At 35.9% G+C, this 20,902-nt stretch overlaps 1 protein-coding gene across 3 annotated transcripts in view; it reads right to left on the bottom strand.

The window, feature by feature from the left end:
- Positions 1-10,880: 10,880 nt before the first annotated feature.
- The window catches only part of LOC130413659 (neural cell adhesion molecule 2-like), a 153,761-nt gene continuing 143,739 nt past the window's right edge, over positions 10,881-20,902 (bottom strand). The window contains exons 15-18 of one of the 3 annotated variants that reach the window (XM_056739037.1): positions 20,349-20,523; positions 16,922-17,129; positions 14,837-14,953; positions 10,881-13,533 (exon numbers count right to left, since the gene is read on the bottom strand). In XM_056739037.1, the coding sequence (XP_056595015.1) occupies positions 13,419-13,533; positions 14,837-14,953; positions 16,922-17,129; positions 20,349-20,523 (615 nt within the window). In that variant the 3' untranslated portion in view covers positions 10,881-13,418. The remainder of the gene's footprint in view (positions 13,534-14,836; positions 14,954-16,921; positions 17,130-20,348; positions 20,524-20,902) is intronic. The other 2 variants (XM_056739046.1, XM_056739055.1) reach the window with 2 other exon arrangements.

The following is a 20,902-nucleotide window of genomic DNA, read 5'->3' as shown; positions in this document are numbered from 1 at the left end:
CAAAGATAAGATGAGATCTCTTTAACATCTTACATACGTCTTCCAGACATCAATGAGATAAACAGAGAGAAAAAAAACTGATATTTCTCCCGAGAATCCCCTTAAATGTGTCAAATCATGTTTCTCTCAGACTTCATCTAATGTTTGATGCTTGTCCAGCGCTGAGCTGCATCTTTGTGTCTTTATACGCTGACCCTATTATATCACACACATCACCCTGTGTTCTCAATCTCTCACCGCATACACAACGTCTCACATCTCTCGTCTCGTTGTGATTATTTCTCCTGTCTGTTCTCTTTCTGTCTCATAGTCTGATCAATCCACACAATCGTCGGTGGTTTTCACTTGCAACATAAAAATCAAATACGACTAAAAGCTTCGTTTGGTCCAGAATCGCACATGTAGATAGAAAGTGACTGGCGGATGGTGATGGACGAGTGTCATAAACCATGTGTGGATTTTTCTTCAGATTTTCTGTTCCATTATTTTTATTATAATATTGTTCTCAAAATTAAAAACAATAACATTTAAAAAATTATCTCTTAAAAATGACCGTAGTATACTATAGTAAACTGTAGTAAAATTAATGCTAGGATCTTCACACACTACAGTAACTTTTCTAAATTAAATATTACAGTTACTACAGTGTATCCATTTATTATAGTTAATGCAAGAATACAATACTGTACATTAACAACGTTATTGTATATAATAAACTGCTGTATGCTATACTGCAGTTTACTATAATAATAATAACAATTAATGTTTATTACAGTATTTCTCAGAGTTTATACATCTACTAGCTACACTACAGAACACTATATAATACTATATAACATTATTATAATAACTATAATGTAGTACAGTGTACTACAATTTTGCTATTCTGCAGTTTACTATAGTAAATACTGTAAAAAGTGCAGTAAGTATAATACTGTGTATGGTAAATCTATTATATAGTATTTTGTAATATTTGAATTGACGCGATTTTATCTTTTCTTTAATCTCTCCTAACAGATAAAAAGAATGATCCAAGCACAGAAATACTCATTTCCAATTTACCTTTGGTTGGGTCTAAATTTCAAAGATGCAATTTTGGATTTCACGCCTTGACCTTCTAAATATCGCATTTATAAAGTTTAACTACACTCCAGCAGTTTGATGAGAAATAAATCTGATGATTGGAGTAAATTAGAAACACTTCAGACGTGTTTAACTCTCATACGCTTCTTGCAGAGTCGCCATGGAAACGAGAAATTGTAAATTACAAAAGTTATCTGTCGCATACCGTACAGTAAGGATGTTAAAGTCAAGTGCTTCTTTTCATACAACATCACAACTGACACACAATGCATCAATTAAATTTCATTTGATATGTTACAAGTGATTTATAGTGGTGAGCAACGGTAGTGAAAACTCACCTGACTTTCTTCCTTGTGTGGAAGATTCCTTATGTGTATCTTCACAAGAGAAGATAAGGATGAGAAAATAATGAAGAGATGAGATCTTTTTAACGTCTCAATTATTTCTCCTCGACATAAATGAGATTAAAGGGAGAACAAATGGAAATCTTCCTGCATCTCTCACAGACGTCTCTATTGATCACATGGTCCTATTGATGCTGTGAGAATACTTGCGCAGTCTAAATGTTGGGCTGTTTGTATTCCGGGTGACAGAATACTGCTGTCTGTGATGAGATTTCATTACAGTAAGTACAGAAGAGCAGTCACTGAGGTGCTGATGTCAGAGGGACATTACTCAACATAATGACCCTGAAGTAATGTTATTGAAGTAGGCCAGACTACAGGCCTGTCCACAGAATGATAGAAAGCCCAATAATGTGCTTAGTGTCCTGCAACCGAATGACCGAACCGCTCACACTGAGACTTTAAAATGAACTCATTTAAAAACTAACCTTCCTCTAGGAATCACTGCATAAACACACAGCTTCATATACTGGACAAATAGAGAGTCAAAGGAAACTTTTGCATAAGAGGTTGTACACACTGGGACGGTAATCGCAGAGCGTTTTTCAAGACGTTTTCAACACTCAAGCGAGTTTCACTGGCGATGAGCCGAGTGAATGAGCAAATTCAGTCCCAGACATAGGCACTCAATGGAAAACATTGGCATTGCGCAATTTTATGCTTCTGACACTTGCTTGCCACACTTAAAGGTGCAGTTTGTAAACAAAACACCACTAGAGGGCGCACGATCAAAATAACAACCATGGCAAAGCTTGATGACGCTGTGAAGTGAGAAAATCATGTTAGTAGATGAGGTAAGGTTTTATAATTGTTTTGAATTATTGTGGTCCATAAATAACTGACTGCTCGAAACAAGTTAGCGGCTGGCTAGATGCTAGACACTACTTCTGTATTTGTATACGACACTGTTGTCATGCGGTTTCTACGTCAGTAAAGGCTGTGACAAAGGGTAATACGGACATGGACAATACGGACAATACGTCTTGTCACTGTTTAGAAATGCGATTTTCTGACGATTTACTAGTAGCTGGAAACATTTGAGCTATTATAAGTACTCAGCTAAACACAATATATAACTATAGCTGAGTTGTTTTTGGATATTTTACTGCAAAATTGTTACTGCATCTTTAAGAAGAATTCATCTCGCTTCCTCTTCATCAATGTGTGCTAGGTGTAACGGAGGCAAGCTAGTGTAGAGCTGTGCAGTATGTAAACCTGACTTCCCGACCTCAAGGACTCTCTAGCGACAGACCCTAGAGACTGCGGTCTTTAGCCTCCTCGCTAGAGCGCCCAACTCCCATGCCGAACCGACCCGGTTTGAAGCCTGCCTAGTGCAGGTGTGGTTCGTTCCGGTTACATAGGCAAGACCGCTTTGTGCTTGAGCACCACCAAGTCATGTTTTACTATAACTACAGCAGCTCCAGTCACGTGAACAAAAGCACCAATCTCATTGGTCGGCCAGCTTTTAACGCGGCGCGTCAAACCAAACAAACGAGCCCGAGGTGTTTAAAAAATCCCACCCTCAACGCCCTTTGTTTAGTCACGAGGCCTTAAACGTCAACGATAAATGCACCTGATTATCGTCCCGGTGTGGACAGACCATAAGTCTCATTTGCAAAAACAATCAGAAATGTCTCCATTAGAGTTTCACAAGAGATCTAAACAATGCTGAGCTCTGCAATCAAAATTCAATATTGTAGAAGATCTCAATTAGAACACAAACATTTCTCATCACATTTACTCAAATCCACATTATTTTATATTTTATCATTCGTACTCTTCATGGACTTGAACAATTACAGTCTAACCTGCTTCTGTTTTTATTTCTCCTAAACAATTTCAGGAGAAACTTCTGAGACCGAGTTGAGACACAACAGAGAATTCCATCAAATCTCCTAGAAGCAACATCTGAGCAATAACATTTCCTTTTGGGATAAATTGATCACGTTGGTTGCACCAGAACATTTACTCATTTGGCTTAATGTATTGTTTGTGTACTCACACAATCACACACATACACAGAGAGAGAGAGAGAGAGTTGTCATGTGTGTTTGTATGAGAGCAGGTCTCAGAACCGCTCCATTGATTTGTTGCAGTGTTTGCTGGCAGCTGGAATAATGAACACTCCTGAGATATAACAAATAGGGCCAAAAGAAACGATCCGTTAACTAAACGCAGTGACAGACCTTGCACATCCGGGGACCAAATAAAACCATTCAATCTACTGACCGTCTGCGCTCCTCTCCTGTAGAGTCCAATACTGTAAACTCATCTCATTCACAACAGTCACGTGAAGACTCTTCCGGATGAACATTTCTTGACTAACCGAGGTGACCTGTGACGTCATGACCGTGGACTGAAGAAAATATTGGTACTAAATGTATCGTAGGGATCAAGCTGAATGGGACATTGCTGTAAAGGTCCGGTGTACGACATTTGGCGTCATCTAGTGGTGAAGTTGTGAATTGCAACCGACAGCTCACTCCAGGCTGATACGGGACTAAGATGTCATTGTGGCGAACCACAAGTATTACTGAAGAGACATTCACCAAGGTACTGTACCTTTAAGGGATGGAGGAGTTAGTGGAGCGTAAAGCTGTCTCGAAACACCTTCGTCTCTTGTCTCCTTATTTAATGTAAACCACATCATCACGTTTTCGCTTCTTTCCCAAAGGAGATTATGTGTTAACGAAACACGCTCTGTGTTATTTGTCCTTTTAGGGCTACTGTAGAAACAACATGGTGAATTCCATGTAAGGGACCCGCTGTGTATGTCGATAGAAATTCCCTCGCAAAGCATCACTGCAAACAGCATTTCAGATGAAAATAAACAAATAAATAAGCAACAACACTAACATGTTAAATTCACTGAGAGAAATTGTTTATAATCTGAGGTTATACATCAACTTTATGAGGACAATGAAAGTTATGAGCAAATATCCTTGTCTTTTCCGACCAAACACGTCTGTATATTTCAAGTTTGGTCTCTTTTGTGAAACGCTGGGATGTGTTTGTGGTGAAACAGGAACATGAGACCAAATTGAGGTTTGGTGGAATCTGCACTATTACATCAACACAAAGCGGGAGAATCATGAAGGCAAAATCAATGAAGCCCAACGGGCGAGGAAACTCCATCTCCAAAGCTGCTTCTCTACGACTGCCGTGTTTTGTTCTTCTTTTGATCAGAGTAATGACATTTTTAATTCTGAAACTTAGAATTAAGCTCTCGCTCGAGCCCAATAAAGTGATTACTGTTCAATTTCCACAGGAGAAACAAAAGAGAAACGAAAGAAAACCGCCGGCTCCCGCTTTCCTGTGAGAGCCCATGAGTTTTATTGAATGCAGCGAGACGGAATCTCCCATGAAGAAGAAAGCAAAGAAACATTTGTGTGTCCTTCTGTGCTCATCCTTCCCCATCAAGTTCCCTGAGAAGTCATCATGAAAGTCAATTGTCACTTGTTTCTGCTTTTATTCTCAATTTATTAGAAAAATGAGAGTTGATCTTAAATGAAACACAACGATAAGTCAGGGCTTCCGCTCTCATGCATTCGCCGTGAGACTCACGTTATTTACTATTTTCTTAAGCTCTCACGCCACACATCCATTTTCTCACACAGGGTCGCACCCGCCATTTTTTTCTGTGGTGTCTAATAACATAATTTTAATAAATATTTTGGTGCTGCTAACTTTTTTACATTCATTAAACTTTTGTAGACCGACGGTCTCCACTGATCGCCGTTTTAGATGCAAAATATGTCATTTACGTGATTGATGTAAATTTGTAATTCGCAATTAAAAGTCTGACAAGACAAGAGACAGTAACACAGACATTTTCAGCATTTTATTAGGGACAATATTATGAATAAATGTGTGCATATTGTGAATAAACTAAATGTTTACCAAGTAAATTCACTTCAATAAATGATTCACAGACCTTCACTAAAACATAGGAATAGATTGTGGTAAGCCTGTAAAAAGTAAAAACGTATTTGCAAATGCATTATTTAACGATAAATTCTGATAGACAACTTTTTCATTATTTACTAGTGTGTTTATTCCTAGTTTTTTCTATCTTCCAAGTACCAAGTGTCTACAACCTTAATAAGAAGTCGACGTCTGGTCTGTGTAGCAGTCGATGATGCTGCATGAACGTCTCCACGAGTCCACAGTGATGGTCCAGGTGCTGATGTCCGTCTGTTGTTGTGGACGAACAAGATGAAACAGTTTGTGTGGGTGGAGCAGACGGTGTTATGCATACTAAAAAGTGTACTTAGTAAATTTTGACTTTAAAAAGCATTAGCATAAACTAGTGCAACATATTGGTTCATATATACTGAAACACAATCTCATGACAATTCGTATTTTTCAGATGGCTAAATCGTATGAATTTGTGAGATTTTACAATCGTTTGGATTTTTGATTCATATTATATACATTTACACAAATTTGTCACTTCTTAAGAAGGTTACAAATGATTGATACCAGCCTCATATAACTGAAAACCCCAAAAACACTTTTATAATGAGTGAATATAATTATATTAACTGGAAAAATAGTCTTTTCCTGACTTACATTTTATTAAAAAGTGATTAATTACCATTACGTAACATTTCATCACAACTGAAAGACATCAAAATAAAGTAAATAACATCCTAAACGTTCTCTCTGAGGTTGAAAAATGAAGACTAATATTCATCACGTCTCACTCCATGAAAAGTGTTTTCTTCATTTTCGACAATTAGGTCTCTTCACATCCCCAAAGAGGCCAATTAATTCTGCATTAATCATACGAGTGAATGTGAACGCTGGAGTCAGAACTGTGCCTCCATTTTTAGCCTCGCAATTCTCACTCATAACATCTCATCACGCCGGTCATTACTGGATCTGCATGTCTGAAGTGTTTCATTCCGTCTCTCGGGCAGCATGTGGGTTCTGTTTAACACAAATGAAGTTTTATTTTCGTTGAAGGTGGTAACCATGTTTGCTTGATTACTATTTAAATAACCACGGTTAAACTATGGTAAAACCACGGTCAATTTGTGGTTACAATTTGGTACAGTGTGGTTTATTTTCGTAAGGGGTCGGTCTGTTTTTGTTGCGATGTTCTGGGTTTTGTTTTTGTTCAAATCTTTCTTACTTTTCATATTCTGAACCTTTTGTGAAACAGAAAGGTTCTTAGGATGTCAAAGTTTCTTTATGGAACCAAAAAAGGTTCTTCTATGGCATCAAAGAACCTTTTGAAGCATCTTTATTTTTAAGAGTTTAATCCTAGTTTTAACCGAACAACAAAAGTTGTACACTACAAAACTAGACATACAGTTAGAAGGCTTGGAACCTTGACTTTCTTAACAGTCCCATCGATTTTGTATTTATGTTACACAAAATAAAATAAAAGGTCTGAAGTCATCTTCCCATAACCAGGTTTTCTATAAAATTAAATCCATTTACTCCATTGTATGTGGACTCTTTTAAATTCAGGTAAAAAATGCAAAATATGCACCAGAGCTGAGGAACTTAAAGGGATACTTGAAAAAGTTGTTCAAAATCGTTATAAAGGTTTTGTTCTGATGAACACAGAGAAAGATATTTGGAAGAATGCTTAGAACCAGACAGATTTTGCCCCCCATTGACTCCCATAGTATGAAAAAATACAATAGTAGTCAAAAGTGCCCCGCAACTGCTTACTGTCCTGCATTCTTCAAAATATCTTCTTTTGTGTCAAACTAAACAAAATAAAAAAGATAAATATATTTTTCCTATACTATATGGGAGTCAGTGGGGGGCAAAATCTGTCTGGTTATAAGCATTCTTCCTAATATCTTTAAACATTAACCATTTATACAGATTTGAAATTACTCGAAGGCGAGTAAATGATGACAGAAATTTTATTTTTTGGTGAAGTATCCCTTAAATGTCTGCATTTTTAAAGCCAGTGGGTTGAATCCAGAAGCTCTTGAAGTTCAAGGCTCATGTGATTGATGGACTATCTTCAGCATCTTCACTGTCTAAATGGACCAGACTCCGTCCAAACTGCACACGAGCGCATTAAGAAACAAAATGTAAATTGGATGTTTGCCAGAGTACAGCGACTTAAATTCAGTCTCTCACACAGTGACACACTCATTTAATGCAGATTTGTCGCTTTCACACACACAAACCATTACCAACATCATTCATTTGATTTCTGAATAATTAATTTACACATTCACACACTCATCATGCAGAGCGAATGAGTTATTATGAATTAAACCTTTTGTGTTGACCTTGTTAACTTTATAGATTATTCTCACTTCATTTACTAGCACCAATCTAATCATATTTTTTTAATATTTGTGTCATCACACATAAAATTCTCATAGGGACCCACAAGTTCACCCATTTCAACTTTTTGTTTTGTAAATAGCTTTTGAGCATCCGCTTAATGCCCATAAACCCTGTATAAAATAAACATTATGATTATTATTGCAGTTTTATTGTAATGAAGCCAAAGTTAATTTTCATGAAGGTGGTCAAATTTAAATGAGTGCAAACTCTCAAAACTCATAAGATAAAAAGCGTAAACTCACCATTAAACACCTGGCAACTCAAGTGTCTCCGTTCATGGTTGCCAGATTGGTGTATTATCATCCATGCCAAACCGTGTACTGTTGACCCGTTAAATCCCAATTGTAGGGATTACACAACATATCTGAAGTGTCACCAGGTCCCGGTGAAGGGACTGACTGATCCTCTCCTCACGTTCTTCACTAACAGTGCGGTTTTAACAGCTGGAAGCTGCTGGTTAATCCATTTACTGCCCTTTCCAAAGTGAGTCTCTGAAGACGGGGGATTGTCTTGGCAGCCTTCCGAAGATTTCATCCAACAACACCAGCGTATTGAAGTGTGCCTACTAAATATAAAACCTTTGAAAAGTTTAAGAGAGTTCACCCAAAAATAAATTGTGTCATTATTTATTCACCCTCACGTGCTCGGGTAAAGACAAAAGAAGATATTTTAAGGAACGTCTCTGTAGTTTTATGTCCATTTAATGGAGATCAATGTTTGGTTATCAGTGTTTTTAAAAATGTATTCTTTTGCGTTCTGCATAAGAAGAAAAATCTTATTTGAAATTACACGAGGGTGAGTAAATGATGCCAGAATTGTTATTTTTGGGTGAACTATAACTTTAATTTTAACATTTCATTTCACTGCATGGTCTGTATCTGTTCCAAACATGTGCAATATTTAAAACCAAATAAAAAAGAAAGATTAACTGTGCCTTTCAGTTTCACACCAAGCAGAGAAGTATAATTGGATCGTCATCTTTTTTGTGACCTTTAATTTCTCTTCAGTAGATGCGCAAGAGTAAGAAATCTTTCTAAAGGTACGTTTATTTTTATTTTTCTCAAGAACACATTATTCTTTTGTATTATCTGGAAAGGCTGTTGAGCAATTCTCTGGAAACCCTTAAGAGACTTGAAGCTTATAATATTATTTATAAACTTCCGAAAGTTTTCTATTTCATCCATCTGTTGTTGACATGTGGAATCAGACACATCCAGATCAATGAAGCAATTAATTCACAGGTCAATGATGATGGTGGTAAGGTAACCATGGTAACGAGGAGTCACAGTTCACTTTACTTGTGATTATTATGTACGCACAAGCGCACACTATCTGCCGAAAATATAAATCTTCTCGTCTTTTATGCTCATCTTCATATATTTGTGCATTTTTTTGCATATTTATGTATCTCTATCTTTTAAAGATCCTTTAACCTTCATTTTTGCCAGCCATTGTCCAGGTACAGTATAGTAATAAAGCAAAGACTGACTTTTCTTTAAAACCATATAAATCAAATTATAAAAGGATCGAATGATAAACCGGGTTTATTATAATCGGATAATAAAACGTATAGAATTATTATTATACGTAGTATTTAGGAGGAATGTATATGTTTAAAAAAATAAGGGCAAGAACAAAGAATAGGTGTACAACTGTTGAAGGAGTAAACGCCTGGAATAACTGTAAAAGTCACTCTGTAAATTTATAGATTATTATAAACAATTGTTGATTGATTTAATGAGTATTCATTGTATGTATTAATATTATGATTAAAGTAATGTCTGGAATGTTTATTTTTCAATTATGTGTTTTTTGAAAATGTGAGCCTATTTTGGGGTTGGGAATTGTTTTTTTTCGTATTGTTTTTTGGATCTATATTGTTTTATTTTGTAATACTAATAAGTGAAGTAGGTCACTTATCGGATAATCATGTATAAAGTGCTTGGTAAGAAAAGGCTTCCACCTTTTATTATGTATTTGTTTTGTTGTGGAAAGTTGTTTGTGAGAACCGAATTAAATAAAAATATAATTATATGACACGTGGATAATATCTTACCCACATAAAAAAATACTCTAACATACATTTACTACAGTAAACTGTAGTGTACTGTGGTATATTTTATTATAATAAACTTTTAGTATTATAATAGCCTATAAGTGTATTCTGTAGTATTCTTTAATATTCATAATAATTTGTAAGTCGCTTTCTCATTTGTGAGTTGTTTAAGATAAAAGCGTCTGCAAAATGACTAAATGTACATGTAAATATTTACTACAGAAAGTTTGAAAGACACACATTCTAGTATCTAGGAAATTTGACTAAAATGTACAATACAACAGTGAATACGACAGTATTTCTCACGTGGTTTGCCTTGTTGTTTTTAAAATCTCTATGTTTAAATATATTTATGAGAAAACACATATGCCTGTGACATAGGGAAAGGTTTCCCATAATGCATCTCTAAAAGTTTTTATCTCTCCGATTGACCTTCAGATGCTTTTGCGATTCAATGGAACAATTAGGAGGTAATTGCAGTACGTTTAGGATATTGATTGTTTGAAATCAGCCTGAAGCGTTTTCTATTACCAATGCTGTGCAGTTTAATAAAGATCTAATAGACACATTCACGCTGAACGACCTGAAACTGCTGCAAAAACAGATGAAAACAGCACTGGAAAACAGCTTTTAAAAAACAAAGAGGATTTCAACAGTCTGAGAAGCTGAATGAATCACACTTTCACACAGATACATTTCTATTTCAATTACCACGGTGTAAAGCAAACACACAGAGCACTGTGTGGTCATTAAATCACAACTGAGATCTCTTTAATATCTCAACCGTTTCTCTATTACTCACCAGGAACTGAGATTCAACGCAGAGCAAACTGAGAAACGTTGCTTGAATCCAATATTTGACCTCGCTAATCTCCTGTATCTCTAAGCAACGTTTCAAACAGTCCTTTGACTTAAACAGAGTATATTTAAAAAACCTTTCAAATTAAATGAAATCATAAAAAAGGAGTCGACAGTCAAATAAAGGGAGAATTTCTTACAAGCGGCGTCTCACAGCAGGACACATTTATTTACAGGTGTAAATTACAGCGTTCCAGTGGTAAAGTCAGATTTCTGCTGTTTCCTGTAAACAAAAAAACCTGTGATACACACAAGATCAAAGTCCTAACATCAAAATAACGGATTCACAGGAGAGATGACAGATGCATAGAACACTTGAACAGAAATTCACAGGAGTTGTGTGTGTGTGTCAGATACAGTACTGTGAATATGAATATAAAAGAAAGACTATTTTTATTGTTCAGAAAAATAATAAATATGAAATAACCTGATGTTCCTGTATAGCTCAGTTGGTGGGGCATTGCAGGAAAAAAATGAATAATTCTGTATACAAAGGTGTGCCGAATGCATAAATGTAAATAAAAATGAAATTAACAGAGCCTTTAAATAAAAATCAATGTTGAGGGTAAAAAATGAATTTATTCTACTTCCCCAAAATACCATATTTCTGACATGCCATGAAATTGTATTTTGCATTGTTTCTAGAAATAATTGTTTTATTTTTTATAACAGCTTACTTGTCACACAAATCAGTCATTCTAAAAATGTAGTTTCGGTAGATTAGAGAGCTACAGTCAGAAACTTTTGTCTCTTTATCGCCATCTCTGATTGAAACGTGAATTGCATAAATTATGAGCTAATGACGTCGAAGTGACATTTTCCTGCAAAATCTGACCAAACAGCTCAAATTATTATTAGAAGCTTATCTTTGTGAATCACGGTACGGTAAGCAGACAGTTCGTGACACATATTTTTACGTACTTGCTTGATTTTTTTGAACAAAATGTTACAGATTTACAGCTTTAAACGAAAAAACAATGAACACACAAGATTTCACGTTAAAGTTCACCAATCGACAAAAGTGCTCAAAAATGTGTGCAAAGTAACGTGACTTCGAATCAAAGAGTTTGAATTATGTCCGACATTACTAACGTCCGTGAGAAACCAAAAGATTTATATAGATGAATCGCTTTGAGTGAATGTCGAATAATACGTAAGTACTAAACGTTCAATCTCGTCCAAATAATTATAAATCAAAACAAAATTTCTTGGACCAAAGACGAAGGAATTTGATTTGATGATAATCGTAAGCGAGACATGATTCGGATTTGCTAGATAACGCCCTGCTGCATATTTCACTTAATAACTTAATCTTATGGAATACTTACAGAAAAGAATCAACTGCAACATTATTCTTCATTTTCTGGGAACTCTTACAGTAAGACTACGGCATACTCAGGTACTGTATGTACACATAGGTCAGAACTATAGTAAAATATATCAAATATAATAACTCAAGTGGTTCAGGTGGCAAACACTCACCAGAAACATACTGTACATGGGTTACTGACAAATATACCGTTCTTGTGTCATATGGTGTGACACAGCAGAGAAGAAGAAAACAAACTGTTCATAATATTTTATTTGATTAATATTTATATTATTTATAATTAGATTTATCTTATTTGTTTGTTTTTTTGTGTGTGAATTTATAGTTTATTTGTCAACCACCAACATGTTTGAGTGTACACGTGTGTTTCATGTGACGGCATCGTATCACACGCAAGATCCAATGCAGACTGTTCATTCATCAATTTTACAATTTACGATTGTAAAATGACTCAGGTTTTCTTTCACTGATGAGATATTGGTGCACCAGAGCACCAGTTTGAGAAGAATCTTGCTGCGAAGTTGACATGTTTAGTTACATGAATAACATTAGTCTATCGCCCCCTACAGCACCTAAAGCACTTTGCATTTCGTTGTCCAAACATTCATGTCTCTATTTGTGTAAAGTACAGTATATTTCTGGCCACACACACACACCTACACACACACACTTCATCTGGAGTCATGGCAGTTAAAGAAGAACTGTTAAGTCACTAAAGTTTTGACCGGATTTGTTTTGCGAGTTTCGTCAACGTTACAGACGTTACAAACGTTTGATGAAACCTTCAAACCAATGTGACGGTCAGCAGTCGAAGTGAATATAAGACGACACGTCTCTCAGAGGAGACCAGAATAAAGGCAGGCTGTGAATTCAAACCATTGGCTCATTTTTAAGGGACGCTGTGTTGAATTCTCCACGGATTTCACAGAAACACTCGAACAGATGAAGTCTTCAAACGTATAGATGAAGATGGCCTGAAATAATCAAGACTATATAAGACGACACAGATGTCTCAGCGGACTCGACTCTCACTCCACATGCCTGGAAAAGAGAAGTAAAATCTGCACATTTCAGCGCTAGTCCTCCGTTTTGTGTGTTCAGGACGCTACCAAAACAGAAAAAGGCCCGAGACGGAAACGGCAACCGAATGTGCAAGAGCCTCGAATAGAAAGACCATCATAGATTTATCACAAAAAACTGAACTGTCTCTCTGTATATTTTAACATATTTACACGCCCATCAATCTGAAGATCCCCATCATCTTTTCTTTTTTTATATATATATATATATATATATATACTGTGTATATTTATATATATTCTCGTTTGGTCTCAGTTCCGGTGGGCTGGGAATGTCTCTTCCATTACGCTTGACCGTCGTCCTGTTTCATGTGAAGACTGTGGTCGCCATGCACTTTGATCTCGATTAAGTCCGGCTTAAGCACGTCTTTGCCATTTTCTTCCTTTAGAGGGAGTTTCCTGCGATTACAGAAGTGAAGAGATTTTGTTAAGAGACGATTATTAAACGTGTTCAGCGACGGCTGTGAGATGAATGTTCGGCAACAATGAGGAGGTGTCTGGCATATTATTGGCATGCAATTGTGTTCAATTATACACAACAATAATTGCATAGTAATTGCACATTTAAGTGATAATCTCAGAGCAATTTGTAGCTATTTTACGAGGTAGCTAATTTGAATGAATTTCTAAAGTAGCATTTGTATATTGAGTACGATTTCGTCAGTGATTTTTTTCTAATAATCGTAAGTTTAGTTTGATTTACTTCGTACGAATTCATATAAATTAACCACCTCGCAAAATAGTCACTAATTCCCATGAGTTTCGACTGTTACAACCCAACTGACTGACCGATAAATTATATTAATAAATTATATAAAAAAATGAAGAAACTCCACAGACCGTCGTTGTTTTAATGGTAACTAAACCACAAAACAACAAACCATAAAAGTTTGAAAAAGACAAACTTTGAAGATGGCTTGACATAGCTTTGTCACATTGTTAAAAAAAACTTGAGCTTATACTATAAATATAGAATATAATGTTCAACCTGTCTATAGATGGTTTCATTGGACGTACGCGACTGGCGCAAAGTTAACTTCCAGTTTCTGTCGGGTTATAATGTAACCATTTATTTAAATGTAATTAATACTAACATTAATTTGTAGTAATATTTGATCGTATATTAATTGTATTAAATTAAATTAAAATTACTTAACAGTTATTTATTAGTTTCGCAGGTCTGCCAGAAGTTAAGTTTGCATGGGCCACATAATGTTTGTTTATGTTGTTGCCGCTGAAACCGTCTATATGCATTGTTAAGTCAGTGGTTGCTTAAGCGTTGCTAGGTGACTGCTACGATGCTTTGGGTGGTACTGTAGCTTGGACGTTACCATGTGGTTGGGTTGTTTCAACCCATGGTTGAGTCAAATTTATCTAGAATTTTCCAGTTTGCTACAGCAGGTTAATATAACCCAAACAGTTGGGTTTAACCCAATCTTAGGTTGAAAACAGCAGCATTTTAAAGAGTGCTATAGGTTTCTAGGTGATTGGCAAGTTTGATGGGCAAATCAAATTATCAATAAAAAAAATAATTGTGGGAATATCCAGCTGGTTCTAAAAGATAAAGTACGATAAGGTATGTAAAGTCTCTAGAAGTTGAAAGTCTGAGGTTCAGTAAGACCCCCCAGTATTCACAATAACAGTCAGCTGTCTAGCCAACATGACTATAAAGGAGTTAAGATGCGCTTTATCAAGATCTTACTCGGGTTCGGTCAGTGGAGTTGTCTCACTGGGTTCGAGAACTGGACTGCCGTCCTGCTGATTTGTTATTCTCTCTTCAGATCTCATCTCCACAATGGGCTCCTTCGACCCATCTCCCCTACTCACACAAACACACATGCAGCGTGCATCACACACACATATGCACACGATAACACAAGTACACATGATCGCAATGGCATATTACCAAAAGCATAAAAGTTTTCTGTTTTGGCCGAAATCCCCCTCAGTTTAAGACCCAAGACATAATTTTCCTTCATCTCAGGTCTGTGAATACATAATAATCTGAAATCCAATGACTCCAGACTAAATGCTTTTGTAATGCAAAATAAATTCCGACGTTGTGAATCTCACGAGGTCTCTAATGCTAAAGCACAATGGACCGTCTGTCAAATCATTCACTGAAGCCACCGCACAGAACATTAGAAAATGAACTGATTACTGGATCTCTGTATCTGAATCTTAATATAAAAGTTTAACACTGATGAGAATACAATGTGAATCATCGTCTGCAAGTTCAGAACACATTCAATTTATCTCCTCATTACCAGTTCAGAATCATTTCCAATGAATTATCAATATTCAGGAGATAAAAATCACGGCTATACATTAACCCGGTTTCACTCCCGACTCCTCACATATTGATGCTCGGTCAAAGCCCCTCTGCTTTGTTTATCGACGAGCAGGGAACTGCATTGCTGTTGGCTAAATGGTTCAGACCGGGATGCGTGCAATTCTAAGAATTTCATAATTATTAAGGGTTTAAATATTTTGCATCACCTATACCTAACCACTTCTCAACCATATAAAACACAACACGTGAATTAAAGTACAGTCACAGGTATTTATTTGCACAAACTGAGCAAAAGCAGTGTTTAAGTATTATAAACAACTTGTGTTGCAAACCTTTTTGCACCGAAGCCGTACCATAACTTTATGTGAACATGCCGTGTCCGTGAATGCATGCAGTTCATTCAAAAGATAAACTGGAACATTAGCTAGATGCAGTCGATCTTACAAAGACAACCAAATGGTCACGAGACACGGGAGAGCCAATGGCATCGAAGCTGACGTAGCTCTTCGTCCGGTGGCAATTTTTGAATGTCTGTTGTTCAGCTTCAGACTTTCGCATCTGTTCCTTGTACAAACCGATCGTTTCAAGTCGGTACCCTTGGAAAATATTTTTTTAAATGACATTGTGACTACAAGTATCTTATGTTTTATATTACAATAAATAAACTGTTACAATACTTGCTCAAACTGCCTGAACAGCGTCATGTTAACGCAATTATCCGTTAAACTTAAATTAAACCGTGACACATCATCATAGTAAATGATATCAAATATACAATTTCATAATGACCGTAAAATTTGCGTGCCCAGCACATCGAAAAATGAAACCAAAGGGTACCCTGCACGTTCAAAAGGGGCGCTGACCGAGCGTCAATATGTGATGAATCAGGAGTGAGACTGTGTTGGGTAGTTTCCGTCTTTTTGTAACTATTCAATTCTCAAACAGAAGAATTAGCCATAGAGCTAGCCAACCGGGGACATTCTCAACAACTTTGTTGGTGCAAAGTTTTAGTGCGAGGTTTGCATAATGTAATGCAAACATTTGCAAAACAAAATTCTAGTGGGGAAGCCTCTTCACTCGTTTAGGTTTCTGAAAAATTGCTAACCCTTTAATTCATCTTCAGTTCTTCTTTTAAAACGTTGATCATCTTTGAACACGCTTTGAGAGGATTTGGAAAAAAAACCTTTTCGCTAACGCATAAATTGAGAGATTAAAACAACTTTTTCCATTCCAACACCTGACTGCTCTGCTATAAAAACAAATACCTCAAAAAACTCCTCTAAAAACCATAATGTCAGACCTGTTTACTATTAAAAACCAGCTTCAGACCAGCGAGCTACCTAAGTTTAAATGTGACTCACAGAACAATCCACAAACACAAGACCTCCTAATCTTTCAAACACAGACAACCGACAGAAACTTCATGCATAGGAAGATGGATGTGCAGACAAGGGGCGTGACGTTCATGCGTGACACACGAGAGAATAAACTCACAGGTACGCTGCTTTGCCCTCCTCCAGCTCTTTGCTCTTGCTGCCGGTGGCTGTCTTCTTGCTGCAGAACTTACGGCTGATGCACATGAGCAGTCCACACTGACGCAGGAAAAAACAGCTGACGTCCACCAACACCAGAAGCAGGAGAACGCCGGTGACGCCCAGACCCACCACAGCACCCAGACCGAGACCACTGAACAGTGAATCTGCTGAGACCAGAGAAAACACAAACACACCGTCAACCGCTGTTATCACATCCCACACCTATAGATCACCTGAAAAAAAATCATTTATTCACTCTAATGTGGGTCAACACTGTATACGACTCTTTGCACAAAAGAGGTATTTTGAGAAATGTCTCGGTGGTTTTGTGTTCATACAATGGAAGTCAAAGGGGGTCAATGATGTTGCCAGCATTCTTCAAAATATCTTCTTTTGTGTTCTGAGGAATAAATGATGAACAAATTTTCATTTGGGTTTAGTTGACATGTACTTCAACTCTTTCAGGTGTGTAATGATGGAACTTAAACTCTCTGAAAAAGGATGAAGATCAAGGTTCACACACACACAGAAAGTAACACAGCTGGAGGTCAGAGATGCTGACAGATACCGACACTATCAACACGTTCAGATGTCAGTTTATTGAGCGTTTACATGCACCGACCCGCAGCGTAAACACAATGTTTTTCTGTAACCAGTTAAATGTCTATGAGATTCTCCTGAAGCTCGGACTGATTAGAGGAAACTGTTCAATATGGGAAGCCTGGAGTCAAAATGAACATCTGAGGTTTCATTGATTCTGATCAGCACAGAGCGGCAAACACAAAATCAGAGATGCAAACAGAAATTATAAGAACGCGGTTACGAGTTCAAAGTGTTAACTTTATCAGAAGCAACCTGAAGACTGACCTCATATGACTGGACTGCTTAAAAAAGTGTTCAAACCCATATCAACTTGACCACATGAAGAATAGATATTATAATAATTTTTGAACCTTTACATTTGTACATTTTCACAGAAGAGTTCAACCAATAAATATTAGAAATTTATTAAAACATTTCTTTATGCAAAATGGAAAGAAATGATATAAATTTCTAGTTACGCTACTTAAAACAATTGTAACTCCTAATGAAATACTAAAATAAAATGGAAGATAACCTTCATTTAACATTGCTTTAAACATTGCAAAAATACAAAATATACCATTTTATATGAATTTCAACATAAACATGTCTAAATTTGTATTATAAATTAGGTATGTCAAACGATTAATCAAAATTAATCGCATCTAAAATGAAAGTTTGCATTTACATAAAATATGTATGCGAACTGTGCATATTATTTATGTAATAATGAACACATACGCGCATATATTTAATAAATTTTTTTTATATTATTTAAATTATTGGTATATATTTAAATAAATACATCAAAATATTTCATTTAAAGTATCTGTATGTTTTGTGTTTACAAACAAAAGAGCTGCAGTTAAATAAATAAAAATATTTAAAACTAAATAATCCTTTACTTCACTTCTCCAGTGATTTTTTTAAAAAATTATATTCAACTTTTACTTAAATATCTTTTACATTCACAATCTATAACACTCCTTCAGAAAGTAATAGAAAGTCATACAGGTTTGGAGCGTTATGAGGTTGGCTGAACAATTCCTTCAATTTTTAATAACACAATACTGCAGAAACCCTGCTTGCGAATTATACTCCTAGCAAGGAAAATATTGATATTTTCTCTCTCCTTCTATAGTATGTTAGAGCACATCTGCACCTTTTCTGCAAGACTGTTTCACCAACGCTGTCTGCCAATAAAGCAATAAATGACTCGCAAAACGGCTCTCAGAGGCCACAGCCCATATGAAGTAACGATATGAAACAATATAATACACAGCCAAATGACCATATAGCCACATTCATCAGAACTCAGTGTTTAACAGTTTTTGTCAAACCTTCTTGGCGCTGAGCTGAACGTTTCTTCATGTCAAACCATTGTTTTATAAAACTACAATGGTTTTCGATAACTAGGTTATATTTTTTTTTTATTAAAACATTTCTGTTAATTTAGATCAGTTCAAGTGAGAGGCACTAAAAGTATGAACAGGAAATAAATAAAAACAACACTACAATTAAATATTTTTAACTGCTGCACACTCTAGAAGTGTGAATAAATAATTTAAAAAGAAAAAACGAAATAAGACTTAACTGATAATATATAATAATAATATATTATATATAATATTATAATAATATATCATATAAAATTATTATAATATAATATATTTATAATATTTAAATTGATAGATATTTAAAATTTATTGTTTAACAATTTATATCAATTTATATTTATTTTATATATTTATACTGATTTAAATAGTATAAATATGATCCATTTAAAAATTATTAAAACATTTTAGGTAACTGAAATCAAATTGAATTTAAGCCAGAATATTGTGTGAAAATATATTTTTTAAAACTTGCAAATTATCTGCAGTAAAGTTAATATATATATGTAGTATAATATTTCTATATTTTCAGCTGCATTTTCTTTAAGAAATTTGATGAAATTTCAAAAGCCCAAAGTGATGATATACAACATATTTATATTTAGAATATTTAGGTATATATTTTATACTTAATTTAAGTATTTATATTTTATACATAATTTAAGTATTTTAAACATCATACAGCAGCAATTTGTTTTTACTGCAATCATGTTTTTTTAAATAAAAAATGATTGTGTTGTTGTGTTGTATTAACTTTACAAAGTCACATGTCAAATCATTGACGGTAGTGGTTCTGACAGAACCTTATTTTATGACTTTACTCACATCCAGAGAAACAGGTAATGTTTGTTTTATGAAGTGAGGTCAGGGCGGTACACGTGTAACTGCTGGCTGCCATTTCTTTAAGAGCGCTCTGACAGAAATCCTCTTCAAACGACATCTCAGATCAAACCACCACGCTCTGCCGCATTTGATGTTTCGTCACTCATGCTAAAGTCTCGGACACAGCGGCTCAGATACGCTGGAGGCGTCTCATCTCTTTCTACCTGGAGACCCGATGCCATCCCTGATGTGGCGTGACATCACTTGAACATTTCTGTTTTTATCTGACACATTTGAGCCGCTGCGAGCATCCCAAGAACTCAGCGGATGCTCTGAATATCAATACGTTTCTAAAGTTTGGAAAAACCCATGACCCGGATTAATAAAACAAGGTGCGTGTCACATCCTCATTAAGATAATATGTACAAGTATGTAGTGAGGGGAAAGCACGAGATTTTGAGTTTGTGCATATGCGCATGACTTAACCTGCATGTCGATATCTTTGCTTTGAGAATCACCGGTCTAAAGAATGAAAATCACAGCAAACTCCAATAAATCTAAGGTTTATCACAGAGAACATGCGTGTACCTGTGATGTCTGGTTTCTGAGGCATGAGGAACTGGAAGAAGGTGGGTTCCGACAGGCCTTTCAGATTGCGTGCCGTGATCTCCACGTTGTATCGCGTGTTCCATTGAAGCGGCTGTAACACGGCGACGTCGTTCACGCCGGGAACCAATTTGGTCATCCACTGTTCCTCCTTTTCCTGCAAACAGATTGCAAAAACATGATTGCTGAATACAGATATCGACAAAATCTCAATGAACCAAGCTGAGAAATAGGCAACAATAACAGATGGATTTTGCAGAATAAAGATATTCAAACTGTATATTGTTGTTTGAACGTGATTTCAATCTTCTCCTTCTTATTTCTTATTGGCACTTTCCAAACACTCACGATCGGTGTGAACTAATACGACCGCATCTATTTTCTGGAATATGATCTTTTTTAAATTGATTCCTTCCGTCAGCGGGTCTGTCGGTCACAGGAGAAGATCAACACAATCAGACGCTCCAATCTGCTTTTCTATCGCCGCGTTTTAGCAAAGCACTTGAAAGAGATTTCATTTCCCATTATCCTTTGCA

This window comes from Triplophysa dalaica, chromosome 2, assembly GCF_015846415.1.
Source record: "Triplophysa dalaica isolate WHDGS20190420 chromosome 2, ASM1584641v1, whole genome shotgun sequence".
Classification (NCBI taxonomy): Eukaryota; Metazoa; Chordata; class Actinopteri; order Cypriniformes; family Nemacheilidae; genus Triplophysa; species Triplophysa dalaica.
This window is presented reverse-complemented; position numbering and strand designations above follow the sequence as displayed.